The following is a 15,028-nucleotide window of genomic DNA, read 5'->3' as shown; positions in this document are numbered from 1 at the left end:
AGCTTTTCTGGGCAAATACTTTAGGGCTCTGTTTGTTATTTCGTCTGGACCAGGCGCTTTTCTCGGTGAACTGTTTCTGATGTGTTCGTTGATTTCTTCCGGTGATGTTGGGGGAATGATGTCCTCTGGGGAATGTCGTGGTCCGCTGACTAAGGTTCGTATTTATAGTCGAGTCTCAAGACCCCGTCGGGTCTCGAGACCGACCTTGAATAAAATTTGTGTGTAAACTAAATACAACTTTTATTCAAGGTCGGTCTCAAGACTCAACGAGGTCTTGAGACTCGTCTAAAAATACGGGCATAAGACCCGCGATGACAATGGAAACACCACTTCCCCGCTGCCCAACTAATGCACCCAATACACGCCGATTCATTCAGTCATTCGTTATTCTACAGTGGCAATGCAACTCATTATCATAAGCTATGTTGCCGATTTTAGCGCTTCCTTTATTGTGGTATATCTAATCAAACTCTAAACAGTCTGTATAACTAGAATCGATGTATACTTTTAAAACTAAAATCTATAAAAAAGCTTTCTTACCACTCCAGTATTTGGATCTTTAGCTCCATTACTGAATGTTGAGGCCAAAGTAGACGAGCAGCTTTCGTCATAGTGAGCGTTTTGTCCATCGTTAATTGCACTATTAATACTAATCGTCCACATGCTAGCGGCATATCCATCACAGTTACAGTCATCATCTTCTCCTCCATCTCCACTTGCCCAAACGTAAATATTACCCAATCCATTTCGGCCCTAATAACAAAAAAAAAACAATATTAACCAGTGAATTTTATAAGTTTCTACAATGGTGTAACAAAATAGTTTCGAATAGACGCAATAAACGCAAGTACCAGTTCGCACGACTAGAAAGATCTGTCTCATTTAGTCAGTATCAAATTGTTTGGCGTGGGCAGATCTGCCCCAAACGGGGCACGCATATTCAGCAGTTGAGAAACACAATGGCTGTGCCGTTGTTCTTACGACGCCAGGACATGCACCCCATTTACTTCCCGTTAGCTTTCTGAGTATGTGTTGGTAGTAGAAAGAAAAGAACTATATGAGAGAAGAGACCTTGAGCTCACTATGGCCGAGAGAAGACAGGAAAGGTAAAGGTCAATTGAAAGATGGCAGGATGAATGGAACAACAAGTAGCATGTGACAAAGTGGACAAAGATGCTGCTCCCGAACTTAAGAGATTGGATGAACTATGGTCACAGGCGACTGGATTATTTCCTAACGCAGGTGCTCACAAGACACGGGTGTTTTAGAGCCTACCTCTCTAGGTTTGGAAAGGCTGACACTGATGAATGTCTATATTGCAGACACCCGGACACTGTTACACATACGATGCTAGAGTGTAACAGATGGATAGTAGAAAGGAACAGAATGGAGAGAGAGACAGGTGTGAATTTTGTGACAGTGCGAGAAATGATTGAAAATATATCTGGTTGGACTAGTATACAAAACTCTCTCCGTGTAGTGATCAAGAAGAAAAAAGAGGAGGAAAACAGCTGTACCAACGATAGGAGGAGAGGGAAATATATTGTAAGTAGAAGGTAGAGGGAATAAGTTTTGATGAGAGGCGAATAGGTGAGTTAGATTGTATGAGACAGACTGTGGGAAAGAAGCTAAAAAAAAACCCAATTTTGGGACCAAAAAAGGGGGAAACGGGGAAAAGAAAGGGTCTCCTTACTTACAGTCTGTGGATAAATGAAGGTAAAGTGCTTCGGAAGCGATGTCGACCTTGCAGCGATCATTCCGCTTTCGGAGCGCTGGATGACAGAGCAGGGTCTGGTTTAGCAGGTAGGCATTCGGCGTAGCTCGGCGACGAGAGAGCGTTTTAAAGAACCTCGGGAACTATCGCTGGGGCTACGAAGAATGAATCCTGCACTAAGGTCAGTCAGCCGGCGTTCTGGACTGCGATGTCTTTTGAAGATTCCAGACCCCCCTCTTTAAAGATGAAAAAAAACTTTCTGAGTATGCTGTTCCTAGTTGTTACTTTCCCTCTCTTCTTTATGTAATGTTGTCTGTAGGTGAGGGACCGGTCCAGAATTACTCCATGATATATAAGTTGGTCTGTGTGTTCTAGTGTTTTACCATTCCACGCAATTTGGAGTTTTCGCTTGGCTTCGTTGAAGGTATTACGGGTATTATAGATAATCATGCTTTCGGTCAACGTATATCCCTCGGGCCAAATGCCCTTTATATATACACCATTGACCTCAAGCGTTATTATCCTTATAATACCCTTGGTGTCTTAATAACTATTTTGTATGAAAAAACAATTATTTTGAATAGTTTTACGACAGTCACATGACATGACAGACATGAAAGTCACAGATGAGAACGGTTCGGATTAGCCCACGCCTAGAAATTAGGTACCCGTTTGTCTACTAGTGTGGCTCTTATTGTGTACCCAGCACTGGCCGATCCAGAGGGGTGTCACGGGGGTCCTGACCCCCCCCCCCCCATAATTGTAAACCCACGTATCCTAGGGTTGGTAAGACTAAGTGACCTTCCATCAGAGATAGGTAATTAAATCACCCTCAAGACCCATGACCCCCCTAAACAAAATTTCTGGATCCGCCACTGGTACCCAGGTCACTCGACCAAACTAGGAAAACTGAATCAAACGGTAGGGAGAACTATAAATAAGAATCCGAATGACTTGGAATAGGCAACAGTAGGAAGGTTCAATGTTTTGTTGAAAAACAAAAAGATACCAATAAGTCCAGAGAAAAAGGTATTAAGCAGTTGTATTCTACTAGTTATGACCTATGGAATAGAGACCGTGGCACTTACAGAGTTGAGCCACTAGATTAATAACAACTCAGCAGACCATCGAACGAGCTATGTTAGGGGTTTCTCTGATAGAACATACTATAAGAAATGAGGACGTGCAAAAGCAGGACGAAGCCGGAAGATATAATTGGAAGAATTGCGCAAGTGAAATGGAACTGGGTAGAATATGAAAATTGCGGTGATTCTTATTTGTTAATCACATATAACGTCTTCTTCTTCTTCCTTCTTGTATGTAGGGTTTAAATCCTGTTTCTTCTTCAATATTAGCCTCCTAAATTATTTAAGTTGTCGCACCATTTTTTCTTGGTCTGCCAATACTTCTTCGTCCATTTGGTGACTTACCTCTTGCTATTCGTACTATTCTATCATCTGCCATTCTACTAATGTGTACGTTCCACTTCTGTTTCCGTTTTGTCACCCATCCATTTGTGTCTTCTACATTGCATGATCTTCTTATGTTTTCGCTTCTCTCCCTATCCAACAGACTTTTCCCTGATATTCGTCGGCGTATTTTCATCTCTGTTGTTTCTAGTAGTCGCCTCGTTTTAGATGTGTCAGGTCTTTTCTCCGCCGTGTATGTCAATATAGGTCTAATTGCAGCTTTATAGATTCTTGCTTTTGCGTCTTGTCTTAGGTGTTTGTTCTTCCAGATTGTGTCATTAAGGGATCTCGCCGCTTTACTTGCTTTTAAGCTTTGTTGTCGTACTTCCTCTTCAACATCTCCTTAACTGGTTAAATCTATTCCCAGATATCTAAGCCTTGCTTCCTGCTTTATTATTTTTCCATCAATTTCGATTTTACATCGTAGTGCGTATTTAGATGTTGTCACACATTTGGTTTTTTCTGCTGATATTATCATATTGTATTTCTTGGCTGTTGTATTGAAGATGTATGTTAATCTTTGGAAATCGTCTTCTGTCTCGGCGATTATTGCGGCGTCGTCTGCATAGCATAATATTTGGATTTCTTTGTTCCCAATTTTGTAACCATGACCTTTACGTACTGCTTCTATTATTTCGTCCATTATTATATTAAAGAGCAGTGGGCTTAATGAGTCACCTTGTCTGACTCCGCTTTGTACTGGTATAAACTGCGTTAGTTTCCCATTTATCTTTGCCTGTATTCTACTATGAAAATAGATGTTTTCGATGGTTTGTATAATATTGATTGGTATGTTTCTTCTATACAGTAAATGTAAGACGTCTTCGACTTGGATGCGATCAAAAGCCTTTGTCAGGTCTATAAAACATAGATATGCTGGTTTATTGTACTCAATGGTCTTTTCTGTGATTTGTCTCAGTACAAATACGGCGTCTACGCAGGATCTTACGTCATAAGTGTCATTGCATACCGGGTGTAACAATGTTAGTGTGTTTATTTCTCAAAGTTCGGAACACCTAGTGGAATATTCCAGCGTGTATAAAATATTGAAATTAAAACTCAACTATAGCCTTAGACTTTCTTAACATTTTGCTTTTTGACTCATTCTCTTATGTTGGATAATAAAAACGTTAGGTACTTTAAAAACTAGCAAAGTTCTTCATCAATACAGGGTGTTTCTAAATAAGTGCGACAAACTTTAAAGGGTAATTCTGCATAAAAAAATATTGACCGTTTGCTTTATAAATATATGTTTCGTTTTCGAGATACGGGATGTTGAATTTTTTCTTACAAACTGAGTTGAGGTATGCAAATTAAATTTAGAAGGTTTGTAGAAGGAAAATGAGGCGTATGTCCAAGGATGGATATTTAAGACTGAATAATAGATAGAGATAGATTATATTATTTCTTTACTTATGCTTTATTTTATTAGTTAATGGTGAACCAATTTAAAAAGATGTTATATACATGCTTCACCTTACCTCATTAACCCCTTTGACAATAGCCCTCATCGTTGAATTCCTAGGCCCGTCGACTGTCTTTCCATCATCAGTGGGTCCCCAAGAAGCACTGTATATGTCAATTAGATTGGGCTCATGTCCCATTGAATTTGCCTCTATTAAATCAGTCATATAAGGTTGGTCCAACATTCTTATTCCTGAAAATAATAATGTATACATCTGTTAATATAAAATATATTTATCCTGAAACAGTCAGAAGAAATAAATTTTTTAGTACTCTCTTTTGAACGTAAATTAAAATGAGGGAGCGGAATAATCAATCTGTAACTTTCTTGCCAATCCAGGATTAACCTACTAAAAATGCTGTCATGGGGCTGATACAACAACCTTACATACTCTAGAGCCCTATCAATCTGCAATGTTCTTGCTAATCCAGAATTAACCTACTAAAAATATTGTCAAATACCTCTTGGGGATACAACAACTTTACATACTCTATAGTCTATAGAGATCATTAATACGAAGTAAATTACTTAGACTTCTGTTGTTTATGCTCTTCTTTTTATTGTAGTCTTAAATTTTAAGCAAAATTTGTCATATCAAGTTATTAAAATAAATGAATACTTTTTGAGTTAATAAAGATCAAATATTTGAATTTTTCGTGAAACAAATGCATGGTGTAAAGCGGTTTTTCATAAATAATTAAAAAACTGTAAGTTTTACCAAAATAGTTATGATTACCAAAATTGAAGAAAATAAAAAATCGAATAGATTCTTTACGTGAAAGGCCTTTTAGAATTAATTAAAAATGAGTTATAGTTGATTGAATATATTTTTTTTTTCGGCTCAAATCCAAGTACGAGTATTCAAGCTTAAATAACGGGAAAACGATTGATTTTGTAAATTATACATACTTAATAAACACTTATCAAAGTACTCAAGAATACCTATCAAGTGAGCTCCAGATGAAGTTGATAACATCAAAGCTAAACAAGTGATGATGAAAATAAGAGAACCCTTTCGATTTTTTTAGGAAAAAGTGAAAATTAAAACATACGCTATTTATACAGGGTGGTTCATCTTATTCGCCTCGGTCTCTGTACGGAAAACCACTTGATATTTAAAAAAAATTTCTTCACAGAAATATACAGTGCCTTTAATACTACAACCTAAAAATAATGTCAATTATACAGGGTGTTCCAAAAAAGAGTGGTATATCAAAGTTATATTTTTTCTTATGGAATGCCCTATACCTGATGACATTATTGAATTGAACTTAAAAAATAAGCTATACTTTCATAAGGGTTCCCTATACCTAAATACAGGGTGTTTTGATTTATTTCGATTTTTATAAAAATGTAAGGTTTGAGAAAAAAATAAATATCTACGAATCTAAGAAGCAGTAACAAATTTTTTCTTGGATCTTAATAATAGACTATTTAGCATACTTAATTAGATGCTTACTGCAACAAAATTTCTTACAGGGTGGTCAAAATATGAGATTGTTCTATTAACAAATTCAAGCTGTAATAACTTAATTATTTTAAATAGAACACCCTGTATCTTACTAGTCTATCGCGTAGAAAATTTACTTAGCTTTCAATTTGTATTAGGGTTTCCTATACCTATCTTTTTACAGGGTGGTCAAAATATTAGATTGTTCTATTAACAAATTCAAGCTGTAATAACTTACTTATTTTAAATGGAACACCCTGTATCTTACTAGTCTATTGAGTAGAAAATTTACTTAGCTTTCAATTCTTGCTAGGGTTTCCTATACCTATCTCCCTTCATTTTTTAAATATTTAAAGATTTCCTAATTTGTAATCTTTAAAAATTAGAATTACATAAGTACCTATGTCGTGTTTATGTACAACACATCACCAACACCGGCAATATACTTAGACAAGATACTGTCATTAATAAAATTTTCATTGTTATCATGTAATCACACAGCGTGTTGTATTATTTTAGTTGATTTTGGCCTACATGTGAAATTGAATAATATGTTTATTTTAAACTGCATACCCTATATTAGATGCCGTATTCTGGAATATATTTAAATTATATTTCGTTCCGTATAAGTACTTTCCCTATCTTAACCCAACGGTTATTAAGTAAATTTAAGAACGCCACTTTTTGTTTGAATCTTTAAATCGCAATTACAAACAATTAAATGCAATGGCTACTTTGACGAAAACGAGAATATTGTACAAAAATATGTAAAAATGGGTATTTACAGAATAACATGGGAATTTATATTTACAGAATAACATATGTATTGAGAATGTTAACATGGAATTGAAGAGATTTTAAATATCTTCCATTATAAAGAATAGAATATCGAGTATGTCATTTAAAATAAGAACACTCTGTGTGATTAAATGATAAAAATGTTAATTTTATTAACGAAACTATCTTGACTAAGATATTTAAGTATATTGCCGGTGTTGGTGATGTGTTGTACATAACCACGACATATGTATTTAATTCTAATTTTTAAATCTTACAAATTAGTAAATCTTTAAATATTTAACAAATGAAGGGAGATAGGTATAGGAAACTCTAATAAGAATTGAAAGCTAAGTAAATTTTCTACTCGATAGACTAGTAAGATACAGGGTGTTCCATTTAAAATAAGTAAGTTATTACAGCTTGAATTTGTTAATAGAACAATCTAATATTTTGACCACCCTGTAAAAAGATAGGTATAGGAAACCCTAGTACAAATTGAAAGCTAAGTAAATTTTTTACGCGATAGACTATTAAGATACAGGGTGTTCCATTTAAAATAAGTAAGTTATTACAGCTTGAATTTGTTAATAGAACAATCTCATATTTTGACCACCCTGTGAGAAATTTTGTTGCAATAAGTATCTGTTTAAGTATGCTAAATAGTTTATTATTAAGATCCAAGAAAGAATTTGTTACTGCTTCTTAGATTCGTAGATATTTATTTTTTTCTAAAACCTTACATTTTTATAAAAATCGAAATAAATCAAAACACCCTCTATTTAGGTATAGGGAACCCTTATGAAAGTATATCTTATTTTTTAAGATAAATTCAATAATATCATCAGATATAGGGCATTCTATAAGAAAAATAAAACTTTGATATACCATTCTTTTTTGGAACACCCTGTATAATTCACATTATTTTTAGGTTGTAGTATTAAAGGTCCTGTATATTTCTGTGAAGAAATTTTTTTAAAATACCAAGTGGTTTTCCGTACAGAGACCGAGGCGAATAAGATGAACCACCCTGTATATTTATTTTGAAATTAGTTAACAGAATAATTTTCAAAGGAATTTCGGGAATGAAGATAGGATTAAAATTTAATTATTAAATTTTAATTTTAATTTTTAATAATATTTAATTTTTCTTTTGCAGTTTTCAATGTTTTTTCACTAATTAATTTCACAGCAGTATCTGTATCAATTGTACAATTTATTTTAAGCACGCAAGTGTATTCTGTTGCCATGTTGAAAACAGTCATATTTTTTGGAGTATAGTATACAAATATATTCAATACAAACGTCGACTCCGAAATGACAGTAGCAAGTACATACCTATACAATAGCGTCTATTTAAGAGTACATGCGTGAAGATACGGATGATAAAAAGAACATATTAAGTAATTGTATATTAGTAAAATATTATTTTTGTATTATTTTGAATATTATTGAATTATTTTTCTATCAATATAAAGTGAATATGTCCAGAAACTGGGGGTGTCCAATAATGGGTACATTTAACATATTCGAAATCATTTTTGCAAAATTTTACATTAAATGTCTTAAAACAATTTAAAAAACTTATATAAATAATATAATAATTAAGCTTCAAATTGTTGGAGCCTAGACTTTGAAAAATGTTTGTAGCATAATGTTTAATGGTATGAACTTCTCCGGGAGCTCACTGGATATATATTTCTGAGTACTTTGACAAGTGTTTCGTAAATATATTTTATGAAATGTATGGATTTTCCTTTATTTAAGCTTAAGTACTTAGATTTGAGTACTAGCCGAAAAAATATACATAAAATCACCTATAACTCACTTTTAATTAATTCTCGAAAGGTTTTTCGAACAAGAAATCTATTCTATTTTTTATCATCTTCAATTTTGATAATTATAACTTTTTTGATAAAACTTATAGTTTTTGAAATATTTAATTATGAAAAACCGCTTTACAACATGCATTTTTTTCACGAAAAATTCAAATCTTTGATCTTTAATGACTCAAAAAGTATTGATTTATTTTAATAGCATGATATAACAAATTTTACTTATAATTTGTCCCTCTATCGATTTGTGGGGTTATTTTTAATAAAATAGTTTTCACCCCCGAGAAGGGGTGGTATCCACCCCCCAAGGCAAAAGTGCAAGTTGGCACCAAATCAGTTTTGTTTCTTGAGGTATGCTCTAACTAGTCACCAATTTTCATGTAAATCGATGGAGGTTTAACAAAATAGGAGGTGAAAACCGTTAATGACTGCACTAACTTTCTAACTTTCCCCTTTCATCCCTTATTGCTACTTCCTGTATCCACTGAGGTGTCAGCCTGAAAGAGGTCATAATTATCAATATACAATAGACACATTTCACATGCCAACTCCATATTACTTATGATGATGATTTTGCGGCTCTAGTTCTTAGACTATAATGTGGGTATTCTAATATCTTGTACTGTATTCTAATTTCAGTTTTATATTTTTCGAAAAAACGGCTGGGATACAGAGAGAAAGAGGAGAGAGAGAGAGAGAGAGAGAGAGAGAGAGAGAGAGAGAGAGAGAGAGAGAGAGAGAGAGAGAGAGAGAGAGAGGGAGAGAGAGAGAGAGAGAGAGAGAGAGAGAGAGAGAGAGAGAGAGAGAGAGAGAGAGAGAGATAATCTTTGTATCAACTTTTGTATATCTTAATAATGAACAGCAGTTATTTATTCATATTTTAAAATAGAAACTATATTTAACTTTTGTCACCTCCTTTATTATTGTAGCTACTAGTAATGTTTAAGCACTCGTTCTTGATTTATGTTTATTAAAAGCAGTAAAAAACAAGTAAAAATAAAAATAAAACTTGAAATGGGCGAAATAAAGATGTAAAAAACTGACCTAAATCCGCATAGCAGTCCCCAGGCGGTTATTTTATTAAAGTACATCTCGAAACATTTCATTTTATTCTGCCTCATATTTTTCTCCAATAAATAAACTGCTCGTCAAAAGCTAAGGATATTGCCAGTGTTCAAATAAAGTATTTGCCATAAAAATTTCTTAAATATGTTGAGATTAAAAATTAAAGTAAACCTAGTACCTAAATGATTTTTTTATTGGAAAAAATTGTCATTGCAGTTATTTTGTAATAATATTTTTTTATATGTATGCTTTGTTAAGAGGTCATCGAAATTAAAGGAACTACAGTCAACTCCTCAACACAAAAAATAGTAGCATTTGCAAATGGGAAGAGACAAGGAAAGATTGAAAAAAGCAGTAACAACCCTGGCAAAAGAAGCATGGAAAAGAAATCTAGAAATTAACGAAGGGAAAACAAAATATCTACTGTAGAAGCGAAGACGAGAGACATCAAGATAGAAATCTACACTTTTAAAAGAGTTCAACAATTTAAATATTTGGGAGTAATTGTGAATGGCTAACAGGAGCTAAGAATAGACATTGAAGGAACACAAATTGAACAAGTGAAAACTTTCTCTTATCTAGGTGTGGGTAATAATTGACCAGACAGGCACTCAAGATGTGAAAGTAAACAATAGAATAGATAAAACAATAGAGCCGTATCCATGCAACGAATAAAAAAGTTATCAGTAGAAAAGAAATTTCAAGAGAAACAAAAATAAAAGTGTCCAAATAAATTTATAGACCAGTATTAACTTTCGGCAGCGAATCTTGGGTCTTACCAAACCGACAAAAAAGCAAGATCCAAGCCATGGAAATGAAGTTCCCGGGAGAGTAAAAGGCGTCACAAAATTAAACCGACTGCAAAATGAACATATGAAATGACATAAGAAATTAATTAAAAATACCATCACATTGGAGTATATAGAGCAAAGACAATTACGTTGGTGGGGACATCTACAAAGAATGAAAGAAAATAGACCAGATCGAAGAGTATAAGAAGCAAAAATATCAAAAAACAGGAAGAGAGGAAGACCCAGACAAACATAAGATAAAACAATAGGAGCCATTCTGCAAAGAAAAGATCAAACTGGATAGATGCCAAAGCGATGGCACTAGACAGAAAAGAGTGGAAAAAATTTGTATATTTGTAGATAACTGATATTTTTATAGAATAAGGCCCGGTTTCACCAACAACAAATAGATCAATGAATAGTTATTCGCCGAATAAAATGTATTAGACGTATATATTTTTATTTTCTTTCAATATAATTTTGATAATTTAAAGTTAAACTGACGAATTTACTTTCTATAGATATTTACAGCGAGATTAACTTGCCAATTTACTCGAAGAGTAAATATTTAATTTATAAATAAATAAAATAAGTCTTACTTGACGTTAGTAAAATGGAGAAATGTCAGTTTATTGGTCGAATAACTTTATTCATAGAATAAACTACAAACTACTACATACAGTTGAGTCCGGGAATCTTTACCCGTGCGTCATCATTTAAAGCATACGAAATAAGTCGATGATAAGTCGGAAATTGAAATTTACTAAACGCAACAGCAAGTCCACTTACTGTCACTTTCTGTTGCGTTTAGTAAATTTAAATTTCCGACTTATCATCGACTTATTTCGTATGCTTTAAATGATGACGCACGGGTAAAGATTCGCGGACTCAACTGTATTTGTCGTTGGTGAAACCGGCTATTAATGAAATTAGAAATGTAGAATTAGATGTAAATAGATCTGCATCCCGCTTATGAAAAAAAGTTAATTAATAGCAAGCTGAAAATTTGTTAATAGCTTAATAGCTTAAGGGATAACAAGTTATTTTGATTCAAAATTTGATCAAAACTTGTTTTGAATCAAAATAACTTGTTATAATGCCATATAATGACATTTTTGAGCCCCTTCTATTAAAATGTTATTTTTCCATTGATACTTTACGGTAGAAAATGCATTTGTTTAAATAAATACCAAATCACTGTAAGCGCCGGACTCCACTTGCGATTTTCTAATCGCGCGATTGTTTTGTCGCGAAGATTGAATACATTGTTTCAAATACAAGTCAATCCGCGATTATTTAGTCGCAAATGGATTGACTTGTATTTGAAACAATGTGTTCAATCTTCGCGACAAAACAATCGCGCGACTACAAATCGCAAGTGGAGTCCGGCGCTAAACTCGCTTAAAATAACATTTTGAGATAAAGGAGCAAAAGAAAAAGAAGACAATTCGACCTTAAATGTTTTATTTCTACATCCCGCAGATGCTATATACCAATTTTCAGACAAATAGGAGATCCAAAAGTTTTTTTGATCCAAAATTCAGTGATTTGAAATGGAATCACCGAAAACTAGATATGTTAAGTTGGTAGATTAACGTTGCAACCGTACACTATTGTGTGGTAGAAGGTATATGACTGTAATATATGTATTAAATAATTGTGAATGGCAAAATTAAGAGAAGTGAAGAAGTAACTGAGCGAATACGAGCAGGCTACAAAACATACTGGAGATATCATACTCTACTGAAGAACAAGAACTTATCCAGAAATACAAAACTGAAAATATACATAGTTGCAATCACATCAGTAGTTACATACGCAGCTAAACCAATGCCTTACAGATAAAGATGAAGAAAAATTAAGAATATTCGAAAGGAAAATTCTCAGACCAATGATGGACCCTGTAGAAATGGAAAACGGAGAAATGAGAAGAGGAATGAACCATGAACTAAGAGAGATAATCAAGAGAGAAGATATAGTTAGATTTATTAAAACGTAGATACTGCTATGGCTAGGACACATAGATGAAAGCCAGAACCAGAACAGAAACTGAAAGACCAAGGGCAAGATCCAGAGAGAGATGGCAAGACCAGTTCATGAGGGATATCAAAATCCTGAAAGTGATAAACTGGAGGAAACTATGCACATATCTAAATGAGTGAAAGTGTGGAAGAGTATTGTCACAAAAGCTAAGTCGTACAACAAACCTTGATATTACACAAGAATAATGCGGAGTGATTCACCGCAAAAGGCGAATCAGAGAGCTCTAAATAAAGCCTCGGTTCCATCGAAAGCGGCACCGACAAACTGCGACCGTAACACTGCGATGAATGACGTCAGATTACGGTGAAAAATTCAAGGTTCTTCACTGCAGCAATGGAATGTGTAAACCCAGCAAGCGGTGGCTTCCAACGCATCCTTGGAAACCACCGATATTATTTTGCGTGTTACAGTTTTTTATGACGTCATTCATTGCAGTGTTACGCTCGCAGTTTGTCGATGCCGCTTTCGAGGAAACCAAGGCTTAAGAGCGGCAAATATTCCATCCGGAATGGAAAGCCTTGGTGATGATGATGATGATGGTAATGATGCTGCTGCTAATGATGATGATGTTTTGTTAAGTGTTCAGTCTATACTATTGAATTGTAAAAAATATGGTTTTTAAAAAGGATGTAAAACCGAAATAGATGTTTTCTCCGCACCTTTAGTTTTTCATCATAAATATTCATCGTTCCGTACATTAAAGTATTATAACAATTTGCTGAAAGGCTTTAGTGCATCTCAAATAACGATGTTGGATTTAATAGGGAACTTTAAAGCGTCCTACTGATGCGCATAAATTTTATGTTGTTCGAGCTCATGAATGGTCAGTTCTCTTGTCGTATATATATAGCATGAAAATTTTACAAAAAAAAGTGGATATAAAGAGAATAAAGCGTAGGTTTACATTTTAACTGTAAGTAATGAAGTACGATGGAATAAGCTGGAATGTTTTTAACCAACTTGAGGACTTGAAATTTGCAGATGATATATGCCTTTTAACAGAAAAAAGACAACACATGCAACCTAAAACTGAAAAAATAGTAGAGGCAGAGAAGAAGGTCGGACTTAACATAAATGTCAGAAAAACTAGGATAATGAAAATAAATACACCAAGAGAAATGGGAATATCACTGGGAGGCACAGAATTAGAAACGGTAGAGAAATTTAACTACTTGGGCAGTATTTTGAACAACAAAGGAGGGACGGAGGAAGAAGTAAAACGGAGAATAGGAATAGCTCAAAACGCATTTAATGTGCTAAGGAAAATGTGGTCTTCACGTTAGATGACAAATAAAACCAAGATACGATAATTCAACAGCCACGTGAAAACTGTGCGGAGCAGAAACTTGGATAGTGTCAAGAAAATGTATTGGACAGATGCAGGTGTTCAGAATTAAATGCTTAAGGAAGATTCTTAACATTTACTGGCCAAACCGCATATCAAACCAAGAGTTATGGACAAGAACAAGCCAGGAACCTATATCTAAGACGATATGCAAAAGTAAATGGTGTTGGGTGGGTCACACACTAAGGAGACCTGACACAGACATAGCAAGGCAAGCCCTAGAACAGACACCATATGGAAATAGAAGACCAGGTAGAGCCGTAGAAACGTGAAAAAGAAGTGTCGAGAAAGAAATTAATACTATTGGGAAAACCTGGGCAGAAATAAAGATCAGTGCAAAGATAGGACAGAATGGAGGCAGACAGTTGACACCCTATGCTCCGCATGGAGTAACGAGGATTAAGTAAAGTAAGGAATGAAGTAAGATACAAAATCTAATACAACTCGGAAACAGAGAAGTGTGTAAAGTACATTTGTTACAAGAGAAATACGTAAAAGAGACTGTAAAATTAATATATATGTAAAATGTACAAAAGTGTGGTGAGGACTGCGTTGGTGTACGGTATGTACTTACGGTGCTAAAGTATGACCTATAAAGAGGGTTCAGAAAAAGAAGCTATAGGTAATTGAGATGAAAATGCTGCGGTGGATGTTGGGTAAGGCTAGTAGTGATGTATTATAGTTATGATTATAGTTACTTTCGAGTATTAGTTACAAATAGAGCTTCACGATATTCGATAAAAATATCGATATTGTATTGATATCGTATCGAAAACCAATACAATACCGATATAATATATACCTGAGCGATATTAATGTCGATACGGTACTCATTGTCTGAAATCAATAAAATAAAATATTGTCGATACGCTTGTCTCGATATTATTGAAAATATCGATATCGAGAAAAAAAAATAAAACGCTACAGTTGTTTGGTTATATTTTGTGGAATAAGTGTTTAGAGTTTAGATCATAATTATTTACATAAAAGTATAAGTGATCTGCAACTCAAGCATCAGCTGTTATAATATTATGCACTTGAGTGCCTAAACTTGAAACTCTTGAGAGTGAGTAA

At 34.2% G+C, this 15,028-nt stretch overlaps 1 protein-coding gene across 2 annotated transcripts in view; it reads right to left on the bottom strand.

Moving 5' to 3' along the window:
• The window catches only part of LOC114330885 (neuroendocrine convertase 2), a 423,318-nt gene that overhangs the window by 148,859 nt on the left and 259,431 nt on the right, over positions 1-15,028 (bottom strand). For both annotated transcript variants that reach the window (XM_028280306.2, XM_050644389.1), the window contains exons 7-8: positions 4,665-4,840; positions 541-753 (exon numbers count right to left, since the gene is read on the bottom strand). In XM_028280306.2, coding sequence (XP_028136107.1) covers positions 541-753; positions 4,665-4,840 — 389 coding nt within the window. The remainder of the gene's footprint in view (positions 1-540; positions 754-4,664; positions 4,841-15,028) is intronic.

The sequence above is a fragment of the Diabrotica virgifera genome, chromosome 2 (genome assembly GCF_917563875.1).
Source record: "Diabrotica virgifera virgifera chromosome 2, PGI_DIABVI_V3a".
NCBI lineage: Eukaryota > Metazoa > Arthropoda > Insecta > Coleoptera > Chrysomelidae > Diabrotica > Diabrotica virgifera.
This window is presented reverse-complemented; position numbering and strand designations above follow the sequence as displayed.